Below are 23,657 nucleotides of genomic sequence, written 5' to 3'. Positions count from 1 at the left end.
GTTTTCCTAATGGGCTAGAATTAATGTGCCAATTATTTTCCTAAGTCTAGCCTAAACGGGCTCAAGGCCCGCGGGCCTAAACGGGCTAGACTTATTATGATTTCTATCATTTTATTCAAAGATCAAATTAAATTGTACAGAAGAAACCACTATACGCCTCCCGTCTCCTCCGTTTACCTCACTCCGCTGCCTCCAATGGCGGGTTTCAGTTCTCTGATTCCTAGAACGTCTCTCAAACGCGCTGTTAGTTGCGCAACCGGAAACCTAATGACGACGTTGTCTCCTATTGCTGCAGCACGTAATCTCTTTACCGGAGGGGGATGTGAAGAAATTTATGGTTGGTGGTATTGCTTATAAATTCGTTTTTGTATACTTTGTTTAAGTATATTGCACATTGATGTTTTTGGTCAATGAATTGGAATCTCTTAGTTCGAAGTTGGAACTGATTGCTGTAAAAAAATTGTCATTTAGCTAGTCAAGTTCTTCTTTCTGTAGACTGTTCTTATTAAAGTTGTTGAATCCTTTTTTTAATTTTGAATCTTATTGTGTAGGTGACCGAAGAATGTTTTCTCATTCCAATCTAATTAGGTAAAAGCTCGATTTGGCAAAATCCATTTTTTAGAGCTGCATCTTAGGTGTCGGTTTATTGACTCTGATGTTTTACCATACTTCTCCAGAAATCACAACACCATTGGTAATCCTGGCGTGCTACTTGGTCCATTTCAGTATCTTCTCAGGGTAAGTTTCCATTTGTGATATGTTTTTCGTCTTATAAAACTTCTAAAAACATTGCTTAGGAATCTGAACAGTGTAATGAATGTCAGGTACTGATTATCATTGAAGTAAAAAAAAAATATTTAAGATTCTTTTTGTTATACATCTCATTGTGTGAGACATGCTATTTCTCAGGTCAACCAGAAAAACAAACCCGCCTTTTTAAGGGTCCAATCAATGAGTTATCAGTTTGTGGCTGATTCTCATGTATCTCCTAGACGTATTGTGGAAACTGAGGTACAATAGAATACACTGAGGATTGGCTTTGTGTTTTGCTGTCTTAGTATTAGTGTGAGCTCAATTAAGTTTCTCTTTCAAACAGATCTTTTACATCTTGAACAAAAAGTTTTGATTTTCATTCAGTGGCTTGTAGCTCTCTCAGTAGTTTCGTATAGTCATATAACATAACTAGTATATCTGATGATCAAATTACTTTCTCTAATCCAGTTACTTTTGGTTAGCGATTCCTGAGAATTTTGGCTTCCATCATGTATATCTCTTGCGTTATTGTCACCAATAAGATTCTTGGGATGCTTAGTTTTCATCTTGTTGTAGGATGAGCAAGATGTTTCTAAATTATCAAAGAAGGAAAGTGCTGGAACCCCTAGAAAACATCAACTTGGGGAGAACATACCCAAGAAGGATAAAATAAAGTTTCTTGTAAACAATGTAAGCAGAAATTTTTAATACATTGAGCTATTCCTTTTTGCCTTTCTAGTGGCTTTGCCAATGCTGAGAAGTTCCCAAATGCTTGTTTAAACCTTGTTTTTTTTGCTCTTATTGTTATTGCTTATCTGTTGACTCATCTGTCCAAACCTTTATTACGATGTGAATGCAGCTTCTTGATATGGAAGATAATAAAGAGGTTGTTTATGGAGCTTTGGATGCTTGGGTTGCTTGGGAACGCAATTTCCCCATTGCTTCCCTCAAAAGAGTCATAGCTATTCTTGAAAAGGAACAGCAATGGCATCGAATGGTCCAGGTATCTATCACCCGAATGTTCTATCAAATACCCAAGAACATACCGACTGATTTTATAGTTACTAAAAAAGTAATAGAATCTTTTAGAGGTTTTCATTTAATTTCCCCTGTTTAATCATTGTAGGTGATAAAGTGGATCCTAAGTAAGGGACAAGGGAACACGATGGGGACGTATGGACAGTTGATACGGGCTTTAGATAAGGATCGCAGAGCAGAAGAGGCGCATGTTATCTGGCGAAAGAAAATTGGGAATGATCTGCACTCTGTACCTTGGCAATTATGCTTACAAATGATGCGCATATATTTCCGGAACAACATGTTACAGGAACTTGTTAAGGTTCATTATGTTTCCCCTTGTCTCTTCACTGACCGGACATTAGATAGAAAATATTGCTCTTTGATACTTAGACTAAACTAGTAAGTTATTTTGTACTGACATCAAACCTTGTTTATTTTGTATATGGGTTATGAAGCTATTTAAGGATCTGGAGAGTTATGACCGTAAGCCGCCGGACAAACACATTGTGCAGACAGTGGCAGATGCTTATGAGCTTTTGGGAATGCTAGATGAGAAAGAAAGGGTAGTGACGAAGTACTGCAATGTACTTGTCGGTGCAGCATCTGATGGAACATCAACAAGATCTTCAAGGAAGAAAAAGAAACCAGGTAGATGACCATTTTACACATATATATGTCCTCAACCATCTATAAAGCCATTGATACTGAACTCATGTGCTTCTTTCGCCTGACCGCATGAGTTTTTAACTGTTTAACTTGTGATTTCAGAACTTAGGAATACTGAAGCAACCACAGAAGACGTAATAGATGCAGAAACTGCTGAGTTACAGGAGGAGCTAAAAGTAAATGTGGATACAAACCAAGATTCAGAAGGTGCCACTGACAAAGATGAAGCATAAGTTGTAGGATTTAAAATATAAATCTCTCTACTTGATGGACTGTAATGTTTAGAGTTTAAGGTTTGAGTGCGTGACTAGTATTACAGAGACATAGGGCTTTAGGTTTGCTTGTCAAGGACGCAAAAGCAAAATTGTGTTATACCGTAACCGAACCAGATCACGTTTGGTTTATTTCGAAAAATTGGAAAATGAATGTACGTCACATATGACATAACTAGACTAACTAAACATAACCACCATTCAGATTAGGTTTTGTTCACATCCAACGGTCTAAGTCAATAACATCTAAAATAATAGGGAAAAATGCCATAAAGATTTAGGGAAAAATGTCATTAAAACCACGAACTTTCAAATTTTGGCCATTTAAACCATGAACTTTGTTGTAGGCCATTTAAAACATCAAGTTTTGTTGATTAGCTTTTTTAAACATGAAGTTTCGTTGACCAAGTCAAAAAAGACATGACGTTAAATCCGATAATTGACCTACTAACAGACGTTACTATGCCGTTAATCACTCCGTTATTGACAAAATGACATCGTTTTAATGAAAGCTTTAATTTGAAAAATGTCATTTAAACCATGAACTTTTTAATATATGCCATTTAAACCATGAACTTATAAATGTATATCATTTAAACCGTGAAATTTCAAATTTATATCATTTAAACTATAATACATGAAAAAGGTGATCAATCCTTTAAACTCTAGTGTAGTGTCCTAAAACAAGATAATCAATCCTTCAAACTCTAGTGTAGTGTCCTAAAAATAAAAAAAAGATTCAAGACAAATACAAAAAGACACAAAATACATGACAAAGATCGAAAAAGAAGGATGAATTGATGTTCTTCATTCTCTTTTTCACAATCGCATCATGAGGCAGAGTAGAAGAAACAAGAAAGAAGAGAGAAACTAAACTAGGGTTAAACGGTTTAGCCGGTTAAACTTATATACTTGTGCGGTATCTAATAAACCTACCGAACCAAACCGAAATCCAATTTTCCAAATCAATTGCGCCGAACGGTTAGGCTTTCTCTTTTCTGTTTGCTTCGATAACCAAAATTTTCAGGTTGTCTAGTTTTCACCTAACACCTAAGGCAAGTTCAAAGTTTATATGACAAAAATTTGAAAGTTCATGGTTTAAATGACATACATTTACAAGTTCATGGTTTAAATGGCCTATATTTAAAAGTTCATGGTTTAAATGACATTTTTTTAAACTAAAACTTCCATTAAAACGACGTCGTTTTGTTAGTAACGGTGTGATTAACGGAATAGTAACGTCTGTTAGTAGGTCAATTATCAGATTTAACGTCATGTCTTTTTTGGGTTGTTCACCGAAACTTCATGTTTAAAAAAACTATTCAACAAAAGTTGATGTTTTAAATCGCCTACAACAAAGTTCATGGTTTAAATGGCCAAAATCTGAAAGTTCATGGTTTAAATGACATTTATAGTGACTCGGTACGGTTTGAATCGGTTAGATCAGATTGGACCCCTACCAAAACTAGAATCTCCGTTTAAATTGGGTTTTAAAAATTGAAAGAAAAAAAAAAAAAAAGGTTTCGAAATTTAGGGATTGCGGGAGGTCGTTACGACGCGTTGAGCAGTGTCTCTGCGAACCCAGAGGTGAGCGAACGAACGTACTGAGCCTTCGAAACACAGAGATGCTTCGATTCGAGATCAAGTGTGAATGGGATATTTCGGGATGGAGTGATTCGCGCAAACCAAAAGGAATGGGTATCGAATGGGGAAGACCGAAGAGTAAAGTTTCCGGAGAAATCAATCGGACCTCCAAGGCCAAAGTCACCTTCCGATATAGGTAAAACGTTGAAATTAGAGATATAAAGTAGTCGTTTTTTTCACCCAATACGGAATGAGTTACTATAATTTTGGTAAACCTGATTAGAAGTTTATGGGCACAATGACGTAGTTCTCATCAACACTATGAATTCCATTTTAAGAATTTTTTTCTCATTTTAGATACAATGTTCCAGTTTCTGATCTCTCTCAGCTTTACGACTAGAGAGTTGAAACACCATATCTTGTACCCATCACCTCTTAAATAAAAATCAGCATTGCTTTATCACTCATATTTATAGTGGAGAGTGGGACTCGTTTTGGTAGATAGCTTTGCGTCCAATTTACTAATCTCTGCTTTCGTTTCGTATTGAAATTGATAATGTCAGTGGATTTTATGTTTGACTCTAAGAACCTCTTGTCAATCACTTTCTCTTGTTTTTGTTGCACTTCCTGTTGCAACTGGTTTAAGTCTTTATAAATTCCTGCCAATACTTGAGCTCTTCATGCAGCTACTAACTGTGTTGTCCACTGATATTAATTAGTTTTGGAAGAGAATGGCGGGTGAAGATTTGGTGTTTGCTGTTAATGGAGAGAAATTTGAAGTCTTGTCAGTTAATCCTTCTACGACTTTACTCGAGTTCTTGCGGTCCAACACTTGCTTTAAGAGTGTCAAGCTCAGCTGTGGTGAAGGTATTACACACACACTGTTTATTTTTCCAATGACTATCCTCGTGCTTTCATTCGGTTTATATGCTGCACTTCTCTGCTTGAATCTGAACTTCATATCTAGACTTGGATGATTACCACTTTTGTCTTCCACAAAAAGCAATATTCATGAATTTAATGTTTGAATCTGTAAACGTTGCTCCAGATCGTTAGAATCTATGTTTATGTACTCCTTCCTTTTCAGACTTATGTTTTGGTTTTATGCCACTCGTATTTACCTGAATTCAACCACTTGTTAGAGAAGTGTCTAGTAAACTGAGATGAGTTTAGGAACATGTTTTTTTTCCTTGTTGAATATTTCTGTGTTCTTTTGTTGCCTTTCCAGAATTTTCAGTGTTTGTATCTCTCATTAAAGCAATTATATTTTTCATGCAGGGGGTTGTGGTGCTTGCATCGTGATTCTATCAAAATATGATCCTGTGTTAGACCACGTCGAGGAATATTCTATAAACTCTTGCCTGACCCTTCTTTGTAGCATAAATGGGTGTTCCATAACCACATCTGAGGGACTCGGGAACACAGAAAAAGGGTTCCACCCAATTCACAAGAGATTTGCGGGGTTTCATGCCTCTCAATGTGGTTTCTGTACCCCGGGGATGTGCATTTCTCTCTACTCCGCTCTTTCAAACGTCCATAACTCCAAAAGCTCACACTCTTCTCCAGAATGCCTTACTGCTCTTGCAGCAGAGAAGTCCATCGCTGGAAATCTTTGTCGCTGCACCGGGTATCGTCCCATTGCTGATGCTTGCAAGAGTTTTGCTGCCGATGTCGATATAGAGGATTTGGGTTTCAACTCTTTTTGGAGGAAAGGTGAAAGCAGAGAAGAGAAGTTAAAGAAATTGCCTCCTTACAACCCTGATAAAGATCTTGTCACTTTTCCAGAATTCTTGAAGGAAAAGATAAAGTGTCAATATAATGTTTTGGATCAGACAAGGTATCATTGGAGCACTCCTGTTAGCGTTGCAGAGCTTCAAGAAATACTGGCAACAACCAACCCCGGCGGTGATAGAGGTTTGCTAAAATTAGTTGTTGGCAACACAGGAACAGGTTACTACAAAGAAGAGAAACGATATGCTAGATATATTGATATTAGCCACATTCCAGAGATGTCAATGATCAAGAAAGATGACAGAGGAATTGAAATTGGAGCAGTCGTTACCATATCTAAAGTTATTGATGCTTTGATGGAGGAAAATTCATCTGCTTATGTTTTCAAGAAAATAGGTGTCCATATGGAGAAGGTGGCCAACCATTTTATCAGAAACTCAGGGAGTATCGGTGGTAATCTAGTGATGGCACAGAGCAAAAATTTTCCTTCCGACATAACCACACTTTTGCTCGCTGCAGATGCATCTGTGTATATGATAAATGCAGGGAGACACGAGAAGCTTAGGATGGGAGAGTATCTTGTGGCGCCTCCAATATTAGACACTAAAACTGTTCTTTTAAAGGTTCACATTCCTAGCTGGATTGCTTCTTCCACTACTGGTTTGCTTTTTGAAACCTATCGAGCTGCACTTCGCCCTATTGGAAGTGCATTGCCTTATATCAACGCTGCTTTCTTAGCAGTAGTCTCTCGCGATGCATCATCAAGAGGCATCATTGTGGATAAATGCCGGTTGGCATTTGGTTCTTATGGTGGGTATCATTCCATCAGGGCGAGGGAAGTTGAAGATTTCTTGACGGGTAAAATACTCAGCCACGGTGTTTTGTATGAAGCTGTGAGGTTACTTAAAGGGATCATAGTGCCCAGCATAGATACCTCATACCCTGAGTATAAGAAAAGCTTGGCCGTTGGGTTTCTCTTTGATTTTCTCTATCCTCTGATCGAGAGTGGCTGTTGGGATTCAGAAAGAAAACATGTTGATGGACACGTCGATCCAACAATATGTCCACCTTTGCTGTCATCTGCACAGCAGGTGTTTGAAAGTAAAAAATATCACCCTGTTGGTGAAGCCATTATCAAATTTGGAGCTGAAATGCAGGCTTCTGGTTAGTACTATTGTGTTCCTTTGATCGTTTTTAAATAACCTTATAGTACTATGGTGAAAAGAGTCAAGCAGAAATGCTTTAAGATCTTTAGTCACTATGTTTATTAGACAAACAGCATAAGAACTTACATGAGTGTCTGTCTTTCCAGGTGAAGCTGTTTACGTTGATGATATTCCATCCTTACCCCATTGTCTACATGGAGCATTCATTTATAGCACAAAGCCATTGGCTCGGATAAACAAAGTTGGTTTTGGAGGGAATGTGGCACCAATTGGAGTTTTGGCAATTATTACTTTCAAGGATATTCCTCAACTAGGGCAAAACGTTGGTTACATTACTATGTTTGGCACAGGGCCTCTATTTGCAGATGAAGTTACTATATCTGCCGGACAAATAATTGCTCTTGTGGTAAGTCCAATTTTTACATACTTGCATGATAAAAGGAATGTAAATAGTTTAATTCTGACAACTAAACTCTCCTTTCGATATGGGGTCTGAATCAATAGTTCCATTTTCATAATTTGTGCTGTTTGGTTCACTCAGCTTCATGGGATGCTTAATCAACTTCCTTCAATATATTTGTCCATTTTTGGTGAACTATCAGGTTGCAGACACACAAAAACATGCAGATATGGCAGCAAATCTTGCAGTAGTTGAGTACGATTCAAAGAATATAGGAACACCAGTATTATCTGTGGAGGATGCAGTCAAAAGGTCCAGCCTTTTTGAGGTTCCTCCCCAATATCACCCCGAACCCGTTGGCGACGTTTCGAAAGGAATAGCTGAAGCTGATCGCAAGATACGCTCAGTAGAAGTATTGGAACTCCTTTCTTATCTCTTGATCTCGATCTATTCAAAATTGTTTTCTAATAGATTCTTACACTCATGTGTCCTGTTGAATACGGTTATGCAGTTGAGACTCGGGTCACAGTACTTCTTCTATATGGAGACACAAACGACACTTGCCTTGCCAGACGAAGACAATTGTCTAGTGGTTTACAGTTCAACACAAGCCCCCGAGTACACACAATCAGTGATTGCTACATGCCTTGGCATCCCAGAGCATAACGTGCGAGTCATCACCAGAAGAGTCGGAGGTGGCTTTGGTGGAAAAGCTATTAAATCTATGCCTGTAAGTAATATTTTATTCTCTGAATAGAAGTCATTAGGAGAGTAGCAAGAGACCTTTTTATTGTAATTTGATGTTAATGCTGTTGAAGATGATTTCAGGTTGCGACAGCTTGTGCGCTTGCTGCACAAAAATTGCAGCGTCCTGTAAAGATATACCTCAACCGTAAAACTGATATGATAATGACTGGAGGGAGGCATCCCATGAAAATAACTTACAGTGTAGGTTTCAGATGTGATGGTAAAGTCACTGCACTAGAGCTATGTATTTTAATAGATGCAGGGATAGATGTGGATGTAAGTCCAATACTGCCATTGAATACAATGAATTCCTTGAGGAAATATGACTGGGGTGCATTGTCATTTGATATCAAAGTGTGTAAGACAAACCTTCCAAGCAGAACATCTTTGAGGGCACCCGGTGAGGTACAAGGTTCATACATTGCTGAATCCATTATTGAGAATGTAGCATCTTCCCTGAACATGGACGTGGATGTTGTGAGAAGGATAAATCTTCATACTTACGAAAGCCTCAGAAAGTTCTATAAGCAAGATGCTGGTGAGCCTGATGAATATACTTTGCCTTTATTATGGGACAAATTGGAGATATCTGCAGATTTCAGGCGAAGAGCTGAATCGGTGAAAGAGTTTAACCTTTGTAATGTATGGCGCAAAAGGGGGATTTCTCGAGTACCCATCATCCATCTAGTTGGCCATAGGCCAACTCCAGGAAAAGTAAGCATTTTGAGTGATGGTTCGGTTGCGGTTGAGGTTGCAGGTATTGAGGTGGGGCAAGGGTTATTGACAAAGGTACAACAGATGGTTGCTTATGGTCTTGGTATGATTAAATGCGACGGAAGTGAAGATCTGCTTGAAAGAATACGGCTTCTTCAGACTGACACACTCAGTATGTCTCAAAGCAGTTACACTGCGGGTAGCACAACCTCCGAGAACTGTTGTGAAGCAGTGAGGCTTTGCTGTGGTATCTTGGTGGAGAGGCTGAAACCTACCATGAATCAGATTCTTGAGAATGCTCGATCCGTGACGTGGGACATGCTCATTCAACAGGTATAAAACTTAGTTACTGATAATTCTTCGTATATTAATCCAGTTGTCAAGGAAATATCTCCATATGTGAAACTGCAGGCATATGCTCAATCTGTGGACTTATCAGCTCGAACCTTTTATAAGCCAGAGTCCTCTTCCGCAGAATACCTCAACTATGGAGTTGGAGCCAGTGAGGTGAATCACATCGCCAATATTTTCAACCATTCCCTAAGACAGAATCAGTAATCCTCGAGAATATATGTAAAAATGTGCAGGTGGAAGTAGACCTTGTGACAGGTAGAACAGAAATTATAAGATCAGATATTATCTACGACTGTGGAAAAAGCCTTAACCCTGCTGTTGATTTAGGACAGGTAAGCATGAGTTTTTGTTTGGATTGTGGATGTACACTTAATGTTATATATAACAGGTTGTTTAATTGGCCTTTCTGTTTATTTTCTTTGAGAAGATTGAAGGAGCGTTTGTTCAAGGAATAGGGTTTTTCATGTATGAGGAGTACACAACAGATGAAAACGGACTTGTGAATGAAGAAGGCACATGGGACTACAAAATCCCGACGATAGACACAATTCCCAAACAGTTCAACGTTCAGATTCTCAACAGTGGTCATCACAAGAACCGCATTCTCTCCTCTAAAGGTGTTTTTAGCTAAAGAATCAATGAGATTCATCTCTCTCTTCTTAATATTGGTTGTCGCTGAAACTGCCTTCTTCTTCTGATGCAGCTTCAGGTGAGCCTCCGTTGCTTGTGGCGGCTTCTGTGCACTGTGCAACAAGATCAGCCATTAGAGAAGCTCGAAAACAGTACCTTTCATGGAAGTGCATTGATGGTGATCATCGTAAAGACATATCTGATATTGGTTTTGAGTTGCCGGTTCCAGCGATTATGCCAGTAGTGAAGCAGCTTTGTGGCCTTGAAAGCGTAGAGAAGTACTTAGAATGGAAAACATATCCTTAAAATAACAGAGTCAGATATCACTGAAGAATCAAAATAAAACAGTTTCTTAATTATTTGTGGTTTTTATATTTGAATCTCTAAATTAACACAGCAAACGCAAGTCACATATAAATTGTTAGGCCGTCAAATACATCATATATATATATATATATATATATATGATATATTTGTTGTAACGGTAACTTTTTATCACCGCTGTGATCAAATTTACTTTTTTCTAATATATATTTTGTTCTGAGTGATTTCCTTTTTTATTTTTTTGTTTGAAAACCTAATATTTCCTTTTTTTCGTGTTGGCAACCTTTTCTATATAAACAATCTCTCAGCTCTTTGAGAAATCATAATTCTTCGAGAGCCAAAAAAAAAACCCTAATTTGTTCTGCTTTTTCTTTTTTAGTCTCTGTTTCATCTTGAGCAAAGCAATGCTAATGTCTTACAGAGAGGACTCAACGTCACCGATCTCGATGACCATCTGTACCAACGCCGTGGGAAGTATTACTCGTCTTTTGATCGCACCGCACGATCACAGATCTCACCACCATTCTTAGTCCGTTTCTCTGTTTTTATCATGGAGGATCTCATCGAGTTGGCGACGCAAACCATGGATGCATGCATCAATCATCATACGCGCCATTGTAACGAGAGGCAGGTTTGTTCCTTCTGAAACTACTCGTCACTATTCCTATTTGATCTCGCTACTTTGAATTTGTAATTTAACCCTAACTTGTTGCTTTGCCTACTGAATTTTGGTTTTATAAAGGCAATTAAATCTTAGTTGCAGTTAATCAGATGAACTTAGGCTGGCTCTTGTAGTTTTACGGTATTGACCTGACCTAGTGACCTATAACCCTTTTTTTTTTTATATAATCTTTGTGTCATAGTTAAGTTAACCTTTAGTTTTCTCGTTACTGTGGTTCCTATTCTTGATTTGCCAAGTCTGTGGGTGCAGCGGCGCAAGACTGTTTGGTTTCGTGGAAAAGACATGGTAATGAAATCTATTCTCTGTTTTTCTTTTACAAATTTTTTTTTTTTTCAGCATTCTTTTACAAATTTAATAAGCCTATATAGATAATAATATTGAATTGGTGGTAAAAATGTTTTTTTACTTTTGATTTTCAAATCTCAAATTTAAAACTTAATTTCAAAATAAGTGTTTTCAATAAGTATTTTTTATTTAAGTATACAAAATATTTTTATTTTAGTGTTTTCAAATTTATAACTAATATGTAAACCTTTTTTTATATAAGTAAAGTTCTTAAGTATAAATAAAATATTTTTATTTGAAAATAAAAACTAAAGTGTTAGATTTCCATATTGTGGAAACAAACCGGGCTTGACATCCGGTCCTTAGGATTTCCTTTGATCCGTTAGAGGTGTTATAAGTTCAATATGTTTTCACATAATGTAAATTTAATATCTAAGTTTTGATTTTCAAATCTATAACTAATATGTAAAACTTTTCTCTATAACTAAAGATTTTAACCATACATAAAAAATTATTTGAAAATAAAAACTAAAGTTGTCAAATTTTCATATTGTGGAAACAAACCGGGCTTGACATCCCGTCCTTAGGATTTTTTTTTGTCTGTTAGAGGTGTTATAAGTTCAATATGTTTTCACATAATGTAAATTTAACATCTAAGTTTTGATTTTTAAATTTTATAACTAATATGTAAAACTTTTTTTATAACTAAAATTTTTAACTACATATAAAAAAAGAAATTTGAAAATAAAAACTAAAATTGTAAAATTTTCATATTGTGGAAACAAAGCGGATTTAACATCCTGTCCTTACAATTTCATTTGGTCCGTTAGAGGTGTTATAAGTTCAATGTGTTTTCATATAATGTAAATTTAACATTTAAATTTTGATTTTTGGATTTACAACTAATATGTTAACTGTTTTTATTTAACTAAAATTCTTTTACTATACAAATATTTAATTTTTCTTTTCTTTAAAACTAAAATGTTATGTGAAAACAAAGTGGACTTGGTATCTCGTCCATACGATTTCTGTTGGTCATTAAAGATGTTATAAGTTCAATCCATTTTTCATATAATGTTAATTTCACACTTAAATTCTGATTTTCCGATTTACAACTAAAAGATAAATAGTTTTCAGTTAATTAAAGTTTAAACAAAAACAAACCGGATATGGTATCCAGTCAAATTTCTCTGTTATAATAGGTAAGGTTAAAAAAAATTTGATTAAAGTTCTACAAATTAATCATTATTGACGTGGAGTGTAACAAATTAATAGGGACACTCGTTAATTGTACCTAGTCTTGCATTGCATCCCACACTGTGGTGTGTAATTGTACTTTGTAGCTTTGGTAGGTATATCTAGGACTAGTATTTGTATATATACTATTATATATACTATTAAAAGGACGACTACTCATATATCAAACAAGAATTACAAGCAAACAAAACAAATGGAATTAAAACCAAACCCTAAATGTCTAAACATAGACAAAAAAAAAAATCAAAATTTGTTTAATTTGTGCGCAAAGAAGTCGGCTAAGATATTATTTGAACTATCGTAGATGATATTTATGTATCCAATTCCAAATAGAAAGTAATTTACCAAAAATAATAATAAAATTGTTTTTTTTTCTTTTTTTTTCTTTTTTTTTTGAAAACCAAATAATAATAAAATTGTAAGCCACATAATTCATGTAAAATTTCCCTGTCCGTCTTTGAAAGTGTGGTCGTTACTCGTTACCGACGCACACGCACCGTTGAATCTTTAGGGGCAACCAAAAAAGTCCAGAAAACAAAATTGCATACACGTGATCAACTCATGGGTCGACCTGATAAATTAAAATTAGAAATTTTCTTTACTAAATTCTTTTTGTGATAGAGAATTTATAACAAACTTTAGTAACAAGTCACCATCAGAATCAGATGACTCATCGTTTCCAATTTCCTAGGATATTTTCCGATGGATCCCTTGAAAATAAATTAATCTCTAAAGCCTTCTTAACCGTTGGTTAAATTACATTTAAAAACTCATAACCTTGATTAAGACAACCTTTGTACTTATTTTGTGTTTTGTCTTCCTCTTATTACTCTCTTTGGTACACGCTTCTAGATCTCTCTTCCTTCAAAATATCTTTTTTCTTTCTTTCTTTCTTTAATTTTTGATTTGTTTCCGATATTGAGAAATGAGAAAATCAAGTTTCGTCTCATTCATCCCTCGAATCAACGATGCTTAAGGGTTTGCCCCAAAAATTATATAAACACAAATCTCGATACTTACAAAGCTTGTGACTTTAATTCTTTTCTCTAACAAAGAGTAAAGCTTCTTCCTTTCTCTCCTCCTCCTCCTCTGTTTTTAATCTCTCTGGAGTCTGGAGCAAAGGAAGGAATCATGATAAATCCATTGTTATCAATCCAAAACTCCCCAACCAAGTTCTTGAAACCACCACTTTCGTTCGTTAGCAGACAACAACAACAACAACAAGAAGAGAGGCAGAGGAAGAACAATACCCTTTTCACGGTGGATACCAAACCAAGAAGAGCGAAGACATTCGCGTGTCTCTCCATAAGCAGAAGAAGAAACAACGATGGTGGTGGTGTCTCTGAATCTGGAGAAACGGCGGTGGGGTTTGAACAAGTGGGTGGTAAAAAAGCAATCTCGATCTTGTGTGGGTTAGGTTATTGGGTACAAGGGTCAAGATGTTTCCCATGGCTTGCACTTAACTTCCATATGGTTCATACCCTCGCACTCCAACCATCCACGCTTCAGCTTGTGCAATACTCTTGCCTTCTTCCCATGGTGGCTAAACCTCTCTACGGTGTTCTCTCAGATGTTCTTTACATCGGAAGTGGTCGTCGAGTTCCTTACATCTCCATTGGAGGTTTGTTTTTCCAACCTTGCTGTGTCTTGAAATCATCTGTCTCTCTGTCTTTGTCTGTTGCAAACATGAGATTTTAGAATAGGCTGCTGATTTAGCGACTCTGCTCCCTTTGAATATGTGCTAAAATCTTGAATGTGCCAGCTTTTCTGCAGGTCTTAGCATGGGGTTCAATGGGAATATTCCAAGGAGCTAGAGAAGTCCTTCCTTCTCTCATTGCGTTTGTCCTGCTAAGTAACCTTGGAGCATCCATCACCGAGGTTGCAAAAGACGCTCTTGTTGCGGAATATGGTCTGAGATACCGAATCAACGGTCTCCAGTCTTATGCACTCATGGCTTCAGCAGCTGGTGGAGTCCTTGGAAACTTACTTGGAGGATATCTCTTACTCACAGCACCTCCAAAGTTCTCCTTTCTTGTTTTCAGTGGTTTGTTGGCTCTGCAGCTCGTTGTTTCTTTATCTTCCAAAGAAGAATCTTTCGACTTACCACGGATAGTAGAGACAAGCTCGGTTTTAGATAGTGTAAAGAAATCGTTATCAAATCTGACGCAAGCGATTCAGGCGGATGAGATCTCTCAGCCTTTGATTTGGGCAGCAGTATCCATTGCCATGGTCCCTCTTCTCTCAGGTTCAGTCTTCTGTTACCAAACTCAAGTTCTAAATCTAGAGCCTTCTGTTATTGGATCGTCGAAAGTTATTGGACAGATGATGCTTCTCGGTCTAACCGTGGTCTATGATCGATACTTGAAGACACTTCCCATGAGACCACTGATGTATATCATCCAACTCTCATACGGTTTGTCCATTCTCCTCGACTTCATCTTGGTGAAGCAAATAAATCTACGGTTGGGAATCTCCAACGAGGTTTACGTGCTGTGTTTTTCAAGCTTAGCAGAGATCCTAGCACAGTTCAAGATCCTTCCCTTTGCAGTCAGATTAGCCAGTATGTGTCCACGAGGGTGTGAAGGATCAGTCACATCATTTCTTGCTTCAGCTCTGTGTCTATCACAGATAGTTAGCGCATTCTTAGGCGTGGGGTTGGCTAATCTGATTGGTATAACGTCAAGTAACTATTCAAACTTATCTTCAGGGATTCTCGTACAGTCTCTAGCAGCTTTGATACCTTTGTGTTTCCTACACTTTGTTCCAATGTCGGAACCTGTGATTGAGAAAGAAGGCAAGAGAGGTGTAAGTAAAAGAAACAGGAGAAACAGACGTGTTGGGAGAGTAGTAGATAAAGGAAACGTTGCTTATCGACGGGAAAGAGAATCAGAAGAAGCACAAAGATAGCGTTTAAGTATAGTAAAATAAAAGTACGAAATTAGAATAGTGAAACCACAACTGTGACCAAGAAGCTTTTACTCTCTCGTGTTGGTCATGTATATTTTTGTCTATATATACTGAGATTTTTCCATTTTTTCTCTTTCTCTGTTTCTTGTGGCAGAATTATCATTGGTTCATGAATGTCATCTGAATTTGGATGCTACAGTGTCTCTGATTCTTGGAAAAAAATAAGATAGCTTCTTTGGCTGACTCCGTAGAGACCATCCTATTCTAAGTTGTCGAATCGTGTACTGTTCTTGGATCCTACGTTGAGGTGGATATCAACGATGTCCATATCTCTCCACAACCATAACCTAATACTTAACATCGAAGAAATAAGCTACGTTTCTTCTCTTGGGCATTCTATCGAACACTTGTCGGGCGTTCACGAAATTTTCCACAGTCGCTATAAAACTGTTGAAAACGAAACCAAGATTGAAAACTTTTACCATGAATCGACCTCAAGCGCAAGCAAGTATATGATGCCGTCGACACCCAGTAACCATCTGTGGCGAAACGGAGCAGACGTTAAGATCACGAATTCAAAACACACGGTCTCAACTGGAAGTTTTTTTAATTACAAGAAAGAACCCCGACATTTATTATATTTTACATCTTAGCCCCATAGTTCGGTTACGGTAAGATTGGACATCAACCAAACCGAACTCAACCCGGACCAAAATTGATTAAAATTCTTGGTACCGACAATGAATTATATATTGTCCAAAAATAGCGTAGCGATCACTTGATTTGAATGTTTATTATTTTGTTAAATCAAGTTCCAATTTTCGTAAAAGAAAAATTGCAATGGACGTCAAACAAAAAAAGAAACACAAAACCATAACTTAACAAAAAGACCACAGAAGGTTTCTTTCGTTCGTCAGATGGATAGAATTACATTATTACATAAAACTTGGAAAAACACAACTAATTTTATCTATCATAGGGGTACTTAATTACTATCCAAAAGTCAAACATAGTTTAAACACACAAACTTAAAATTAAACGGCCATAGTAGTTCCAACACCAGCCTTGTGCTCGCCAGCAGTGTGTGGTACATGACCATGACCTTGGCCTGTAGCATAGTCTTGGTCTCTGTAGCCGGGACCATATTTGCTGCTAAGTGAACCGGCATGGATCAACATGAGGTAGAGCAGCTGCGTGAACGTCAAGATTATAATGAAGGCTTCAATCATCTTCAATCTCCATCCTCTCCACCCTCCTATGTTTATTTGCTTGCATGCCAACCTTCACCAGTATAAAATTCGTTAAAACTAGCTACATATTTACAAGTCACACGCTTGCATCCAAAATACCTAATTTTTTTTGTATCCTGAATAAGTGAATATAAAACTTGGAAGAATAATAGTTGTCAAAATTATACCTAGATCATTTACACCATATTTCCAAAGATTTTAATTTAATAAACACACTGTAAGAATATTTATATGTCATCATATAAATAAATATAGTAGATTTGTATTACCCCATGGCAAGAGCTGTGACGGCCCATGCAACGATGGAAGTAGACCCGGCAGCGGCGAGACTATCGTTTCTCCAAAACCTAATATGATTAGCTCCGGCCAACTTCGATGTTATCCCTATCACCGCCGCCAATAGAGAAAACGTCAAGAACAACGGCGTTGCTCCGTTGCCTCCAAAACCTATTACATTTTTCAATATTAGAAAAATTAGTAACTCGAATAGATCAGATTAGCTAGCTCATTTATCTAGAGAAAGAAAGCAAAACAAAAACTTTACTTGGGTGGTGGGTTTGGCCGTTGATGTATCTATTGACACACCAACTTGCAAAACCAAGCACAATCAGGTACATAACCAGATTCAAGAACAGCAATGGTGCTGCTATGTTTCTTCCCACTGTCGTCGCCATGAAATATCCTCTTAATTAACACTCCTTTGCTACTCGAAACTTTCTTTCTCTCTGATCCAACAACAAAGCTAGCTAACGGTCTTCGGTGATGATGATCCTTAATGGAAAAGATATATGGGGACATCCATAGTTATATATACACCGAGCTTAGGTGTTATTTGGCAAAGGAACACGTGCCATGCGAGATAGACCCTTTGTGTTTAGCTGCTAACAGGTGGTGGGACACGTGTCGTGACGTTTCTCCAAAGTGTTGGATATAGGCCAGTGTTGTCATCGAGCTCGAATCTCCAAACTGCTTTCTTTTATATTATCCCCTTGTTACGTTTTTATCATATTAAATGTTCCCAAGTTACCAATATATTGGGGTCATTTATTTATAATAATCCACCTGGAAAGAATTAACATTTATAATATACATAGCCCAATATGTTGGGAGATTAATTTAATTTAAATATGTAATACTGAAAATTTGCGTGTATGAATTATTTCATGTTAACAAAGTTATTTACGACAAAAGAAAGAAAAAGATTCGATTAAGGATTTAGAAAATAAAGAGGAAAAATTACCACCGACTATAATATATATGGAACTTGGTTGTTTTTCTTTCTTTTATCTTAATCACGAAGGTGTCGATTTCGATTTTTTGATATATTACTACGATGGAAATTGACTTTTTTTTCAAAAGAGTTATACATTCGATTGCATACGGCACTTGCGCCCGACGGCTCTTCATGGGCCTGTTGGGTAAAAAACCGCATCTCCTTCCAAACATGTTTGTCACCGCATGGCTACTTTACATTTTTTTTTTTTGTTTCCTCTAAAAATAGAGCGATCAAATATAACAATTAACAAACATGAACTAGCTAATAGACAGAATGAAAGTTATGACAAAGATGATAAGAGGCCACAATGGTGAAGACTGTGGAGATGCTTAATCACCAGATTATTTAACTAAGTTACTAACGGTATTGGGTCAATTTTGAACAAAATTCAGTTGCCTTCACATTTCACAATATAATTTGGTGTAAGCAATGTTAACTGTCTGAAACATTTAACATTAGAGATCCTTTTCTTTCTTTTTCCTGTGTTTTGACAGGTTTGTTCTGTGTATATTAAGGCTTACATGATTTTTTTCATGAGACATAACGTTTTTTAATCATTTTATATAGCAGCAGCCATGAAAATCTGAGGATTAATGACTTATATAGCAGCAGTTATGATTATGTTTTGATGGACGAAGCTCCTCCGGTTTTCTCAAGATCCCGTTGTCTAGCTCGTTCCATTTTCCGCTTTCGCCATTCTTCCAAGGCTGTGCATATTATAAAATCAGTTGTTACAGTACAGATCTCTTGTTTGTCATCTTAAAGTTTCAAAACATAGACAAGAAGATATGTTGTTATATCGTTACCTTTCAAGCTTGATGCATCGTTTAGCGCACGGAAGTCTTTGAGGCGTTTAGAGAGATCAACAGCTGTAGTCTGCTTCACATCTTTCTGCTGCTCGGTTTCTTGTCCCGCGGATGCTTCCTGTTCAATTTCTCGAACCTATCCATTCAAAGACCATAGAGCCAAAATCTTTAATCTTTCGAAAGCATATGTGACTTGTAAATCTGTAATGCAATTAGAAGAAGTGGCTTCTAAATGTACAGTGCCCTTACTCTTTTGATGAGCTCTAAAGGTTGCATCTTGAGCCTAATCTCTTCAGCTTCCTTGATGTACCGAAGCTGAGCTGCATTTATCCAAAGGGTGTATATGTGTTTATGTATGATGCATGAACAAACTTTTTTTAAGTACCCAAAAATAAGACAAAGCTATTGAGTAATGTAGAAACACATCAACAATCTCTCAAAGTTCTGTCATCTCTACAAGGTTTTAGAGTGTGACTCTATTTAACAGCTTGTTCAAGTGTAGAAGCCCTAAATCCATAAAGAGTAAAAAAAACCAAGTGATATAATCGAATTCGAGAATTGAAGTGATACAGAAGCGTAATTCACTAAATCTAATCCAGAAATCTAAAGAACTATTCAACAAGATTAAAACTTTTTGTTGTTGTGAACAGATCTGAGAAAGACCCATGACAAGATGATCCATCAAGCACCAAACTTTGATCGTAATCAAGAAGAGAAGTTACGCAAAATCAGGATATACCCACAAGGAATTATATGACAAGAGTTTACAGAGTGAGAGGGAAATAGCAAGAGAAACCTGAAACGATCCGGCGAGAGGAAGAAGAAGAGGAGGAGGAGGAAGTGAAAAAGCCCTGAAGGAGAAAGAGGAAGATGAGAACGTTGACGACAGTGAGAGCAATTGTGGCGTTCTTGAACGAGAACCTCATACGCCATTGATTGTGATGATGATGATGATGATCCATCTTCCCAATTTCCAAAAAACCCAAATCTAAAATTGTTGTCTTTTCAGGAGGATTTGGAGTTTTTATGAAGAAACAAACATGAATCTTCTTCTTCTTCTTTCGACAGAGTTACCCATTCATACAGGTCTTTTGACTTTTAAGTTCTTGTCTGGTTTGGACTCTTTAAGTCTTCTTTGCTTTTTCGGCAAAAGAGTCTTAATAACTTGCCAAATATTTTGATTTGGTGGAATGAATTAAAAATATTTCTTATTTTTCTTTGCCACCTACAATTAACTTTATTATATATAAATAAATACAAAATTGGTCAACAATTAAAATGAATTATACTATCAGATTAAATTTTGTAAAGTTTTAAATATTTAAATAAATAAATTGGTAGTAGTTCTAAATTTGATGTAATTTCATCAACGTAAAATCCATAAATCAAAATTACAGCAACAAATAAAATACAAATAGAAAGAATTATAAATTATAATCTGATTGTCATATAAACATCTTTTAGTTGACCAATACAACAAAATGTATACATATTTGACAGTCAATGGAAACACAAAGGACAGTAGACAATATATAAGGTAAGTGATATTCATTCCTTGAAATCAACAACACCCAAAGAGAGAAACATAACTCTTATCACATTTAGATAGCTTCAACAACTATATATACACAATATGAAAGAAGAAAATAAACAAGAGCATTCTCTCTGAGGTAAACAGAGAAAACTGGTGGTACACACAGCGAAAGAAGAAACAAAGAACTACGAATTGAATGAACCTAAAGAAAAACCATATCCCAAAAAGCCGGATTAAAATCAAATCTAAGGTTGTGCTTTCTCTTATCGATTCTCCGGTATACTTTCTTCAAAAAGTATGGAGTAAAACTTGCAAAACTTGAAAAAAAAACCATAAAACAATGCCAGCTTTGGTAGGGGAAGCTAAACAGGGCGTCTCTCCTTCTTCTGTTCTTGCTGTCTTGGTGCTGCATTAAGAATGTTTCAATTGTTTTTGTTTTTTCTTAATCAAGATGACTAGAATGAGAAATCAAGAATCGAGAAAATGGTATTTAAAACTTACCAAGTCCATTAGCTTCTGAGGTTCCCATGATCCGCAGCCTTTTCACCGAGTTGATAAACATTCTAAACAAAAAGACGGAGAATAATGAAATTACATCTTAATAGAGACTAATCAGGCTTTGCATTGTCGAAACACAGCTCAGTTTTTCGATTCTTACCTCCACGGAACATCTCCCACAAGCATCCAATCTCCTTCCTTATCCTCATAAGTAAGTACACAGTCTGAAGATCCATCTAAAAGCCTTAGTGGTTTAGCCTTTTCTCGACAAGTTGTACCTTATGGTTTAAACAGAAAATGTCAAGTCAAGCTCCATAGTCAAATAGATCAAGATCAGTTTGAAAGTAAAAGCACTTAATAACAAGATCACTGACCTGTCATTCCGAAGAACATTTCCTCAAGCGTCTGAGCCAAGTTTTCGTAAGACGAATGAGATCTCATATCCACTTTTCTACCTATACCAACTCCATCCATATTCACCTTAACAAACCCTAAACCCTGAACTTTCCCATTCACCTTCACTGACACATCTTTGAGCTCATCATTCTTCACCACTTTCTTCTTCCCATCTTCTTCTTCTTCTTCGGATCTAGCCGCCTTCATAGCTTGGTTATTAACCAAACTGTTCATCCTGTGTGACCCAATTGGTGGCCATCCCACCACTTGACTGCCACAACAAATCAAGATTTCCACTTCAATTACTCTCAAAATTCATATATAATCATTTAAACAGAACATTCCTATGAACAAATTTTAGCATATGCATGACTCCATAGCGATATCTATAACAAATTTCCACATCAATAGCGTTTCTTCTCTCTCAAGATCTCACAAGATACATTAACAACTCTCTCATTCAGGGTAAAGCAGAACAGAAGCTAAAACTTTAACTTTCACATCAAAAGATTTGAGCTTTCTTGATAAAAAAGATTAAAGAAGGAACCTTGAACGAGGAGGAGAAGCTCCTTGGTGAGAGGAGGAAGAGTCAGCAGCGCGTTTAGAGCCAACAGAAGGAAAATCCTTAGCCGTAAGAATCCTACCACGCTCTCTCCACGCGCCACCGCCGAGGCTGAGCCCCAATCCTGATTCCAGCTGCTCACTCTCAGCCGGAACATTATTACTCTTCTTCCCCAACTCCAATTCTGAACCACCACGCATGTCAACAAGAAACCGTAGAATCCAGAAGATACCAAAAGTGAGAGTCTTTCAAAGAAGGGTAACCCAAGAAAAGAAGCTTGAGAGAATGAGGACACAGAGAGAATGGAGACAAAAGAAGAGCACGAGGGTATTAAGGGTTTCAGAGAGAGACGAGGGAGAGAGAGAGAGAGAGAGAGAGAGAGAGAGGAGGATTTGGTGGTGGAGAGAGTGATGAGGAATTTGGGGACCCCATATGTCTTGTAATGGCCATACCATAATCCCCTGTTTTCCCCCCCAATCAAAAAAGTCTTCTCTTTTTTTGTTATAAATATTGTTTTTTCTTCCAGACATTATCAAACCTGTCGTGCTCTCTCGTTGCGTTATTGTTGTGTTTGGTTCAGGCAACAGAATAAAGAGTCCCAAGAAACTTGTTTACAGTTGTGTGTTGTTGTGTGTGTGTGCAAGGATTTTGCTTTTGTCTTGGTGTAAAGAGGCTATATTGTAATGCTTTCGGATGAAGAGTCGTTGTTATAAAATATCAATTCTTTTTTTGGAGGTAAAAGGACTAATCAAGAATCTAGAGAAACTTATGCATTATAATATAATGGTTTAGGGGCATTAATGGTGTAACTTGTTTCTATTAAACCGCTCCACAAGTCTAAAAAGTATCTTTCTTTTTATTGGGAGTTCACTTTCACTTAATATTAACTTAAGTTCTGATACCACGATAAGGTTATTCCGAAACTAGTTTGTGAATACTGAATAGTGGATTGATTTTGTTATCTTAGTAGCAACCATTTGTACGTTTAAATTGCATATACTATATATAAAATGGGTTTTTTTGCTAAGTGTACTATAAAATGGTTTTGTGTATTAGTTACATTGCTCCTAGATTTTCGACCTAATTTAGAGTTTCTTTGATAGGTTGGCCATCTTCTGTATAAGGGCAAATTTGTTTATGATCATCATGCCACTGCATATATCGACCACTTGATTATCTTTCTTTTCTATAATAACTAAGATAATAGTATATTTTTAAACGTACAATATAATTTTAGTTGACAAACAGAAAAATACACCTTATTCATTCGTATTATTAACTACTGTTTTTTTTTTTCTTTTTCCTTAGACCATGATTGTTGTCGAACAAAATGATAAAATGTATATATAGAGAGAGAATGGTGGGAAAAGATACATATAGTAATTATAAAATCGTGGTGATGAGATATTCATCATGATGTTTGATGATCCGTTGTAAACTTTTGCAGGCGCAATTGCTTTGTGGAAAAATTACACTTTTGATCAAAATCATTATCAAGGAGTACGTTAAGATCATGCTCTAATTGATGGATTTTGATAGAAACTAAAAATCGATTCTGTCCGGGTTTTCGTGGCCTAATGGTAAGGACGGGCCTTGGTTGCAAACACAATCCGGATTCGAATCATGCTGGAGGGAATTATCTCACGAATATTCGGACACCCACATGGATATGGATCCTTACTTACGATATATTTGAAAATCCGGAAGGGGGCCTACCCATGGGTTGCCATTTCCCCAAAGGATTAGTCTGGGCTTATGTGAGCTTAGGATTACCCCTGAGTTAACCAAAAAAAAAAACTAAAATCGATTCTGAGTTAAATAAAACAAATAAACAGCCGGTTGT

The 23,657-nt window shown here is 36.7% G+C and overlaps 6 protein-coding genes across 8 annotated transcripts; 3 read left to right on the top strand and 3 right to left on the bottom strand.

Annotated features, from left to right (window-relative positions):
• The first annotated feature begins 129 nt into the window (after positions 1–129).
• On the top strand, positions 130–2,853 carry LOC104754597 (pentatricopeptide repeat-containing protein At4g18975, chloroplastic). Its single transcript, XM_010476818.3, has 9 exons — positions 130–337; positions 552–588; positions 678–738; positions 910–1,011; positions 1,330–1,443; positions 1,613–1,756; positions 1,880–2,092; positions 2,229–2,421; positions 2,542–2,853. Exons 1-9 carry the CDS (start codon positions 196–198, stop codon positions 2,670–2,672), a joined length of 1,137 nt encoding a protein of 378 aa, XP_010475120.1. The 5' UTR covers positions 130–195; the 3' UTR covers positions 2,673–2,853.
• A 1,334-nt stretch (positions 2,854–4,187) lies between these two features.
• Positions 4,188–10,396, top strand: LOC104754596 (aldehyde oxidase 4). Of its 2 annotated transcripts, XM_010476817.3 has the most exons (11): positions 4,188–4,491; positions 5,015–5,162; positions 5,574–7,190; positions 7,339–7,598; positions 7,795–8,004; positions 8,104–8,322; positions 8,421–9,386; positions 9,465–9,560; positions 9,641–9,739; positions 9,835–10,024; positions 10,111–10,396. In XM_010476817.3, the coding sequence occupies exons 2-11, from the start codon at positions 5,027–5,029 to the stop codon at positions 10,341–10,343; spliced, it is 4,026 nt and encodes a 1,341-aa protein (XP_010475119.2). In that variant the 5' UTR covers positions 4,188–4,491; positions 5,015–5,026; the 3' UTR covers positions 10,344–10,396. The 2 variants fall into 2 exon arrangements, with proteins under 2 accessions (XP_010475119.2, XP_019095008.2); XM_019239463.2 differs by lacking the exon at positions 4,188–4,491 and having other exon boundaries at positions 4,795–5,162.
• A 2,554-nt stretch (positions 10,397–12,950) lies between these two features.
• Positions 12,951–15,625, top strand: LOC104754595 (putative folate-biopterin transporter 8, chloroplastic). Of its 2 annotated transcripts, none has more exons than XM_010476816.3 (2): positions 12,951–14,206; positions 14,348–15,625. In XM_010476816.3, exons 1-2 carry the CDS (start codon positions 13,717–13,719, stop codon positions 15,490–15,492), a joined length of 1,635 nt encoding a protein of 544 aa, XP_010475118.1. In that variant the 5' UTR covers positions 12,951–13,716; the 3' UTR covers positions 15,493–15,625. The 2 variants fall into 2 exon arrangements, with proteins under 2 accessions (XP_010475118.1, XP_019095009.1); XM_019239464.2 differs by having other exon boundaries at positions 14,014–14,206; positions 14,359–15,625.
• A 745-nt stretch (positions 15,626–16,370) lies between these two features.
• Positions 16,371–17,544, bottom strand: LOC104754594 (membrane protein PM19L). Its single transcript, XM_010476815.3, has 3 exons — positions 17,287–17,544; positions 17,012–17,189; positions 16,371–16,773 (listed from the first exon to the last, which is right to left on the bottom strand). The coding sequence occupies exons 1-3, from the start codon at positions 17,414–17,416 to the stop codon at positions 16,527–16,529; spliced, it is 555 nt and encodes a 184-aa protein (XP_010475117.1). The 5' UTR covers positions 17,417–17,544; the 3' UTR covers positions 16,371–16,526.
• Positions 17,545–18,455: 911 nt separating this feature from the next.
• Positions 18,456–20,006, bottom strand: LOC104754593 (uncharacterized). The gene is made up of 4 exons (XM_010476814.3): positions 19,621–20,006; positions 19,074–19,144; positions 18,825–18,960; positions 18,456–18,725 (listed from the first exon to the last, which is right to left on the bottom strand). Exons 1-4 carry the CDS (start codon positions 19,784–19,786, stop codon positions 18,637–18,639), a joined length of 462 nt encoding a protein of 153 aa, XP_010475116.1. The 5' UTR covers positions 19,787–20,006; the 3' UTR covers positions 18,456–18,636.
• A 351-nt stretch (positions 20,007–20,357) lies between these two features.
• On the bottom strand, positions 20,358–22,437 carry LOC104754592 (auxin-responsive protein IAA12). The gene is made up of 5 exons (XM_087493781.1): positions 21,800–22,437; positions 21,231–21,523; positions 21,017–21,134; positions 20,860–20,921; positions 20,358–20,764 (listed from the first exon to the last, which is right to left on the bottom strand). The coding sequence occupies exons 1-5, from the start codon at positions 22,012–22,014 to the stop codon at positions 20,721–20,723; spliced, it is 732 nt and encodes a 243-aa protein (XP_087349907.1). The 5' UTR covers positions 22,015–22,437; the 3' UTR covers positions 20,358–20,720.
• Between the last annotated feature and the right edge of the window lie 1,220 nt (positions 22,438–23,657).

This window comes from Camelina sativa, chromosome 17, assembly GCF_030686135.1.
Source record: "Camelina sativa cultivar CO46 ecotype springtype chromosome 17, ASM3068613v1".
Lineage (NCBI taxonomy): Eukaryota > Viridiplantae > Streptophyta > Magnoliopsida > Brassicales > Brassicaceae > Camelina > Camelina sativa.
This window is presented reverse-complemented; position numbering and strand designations above follow the sequence as displayed.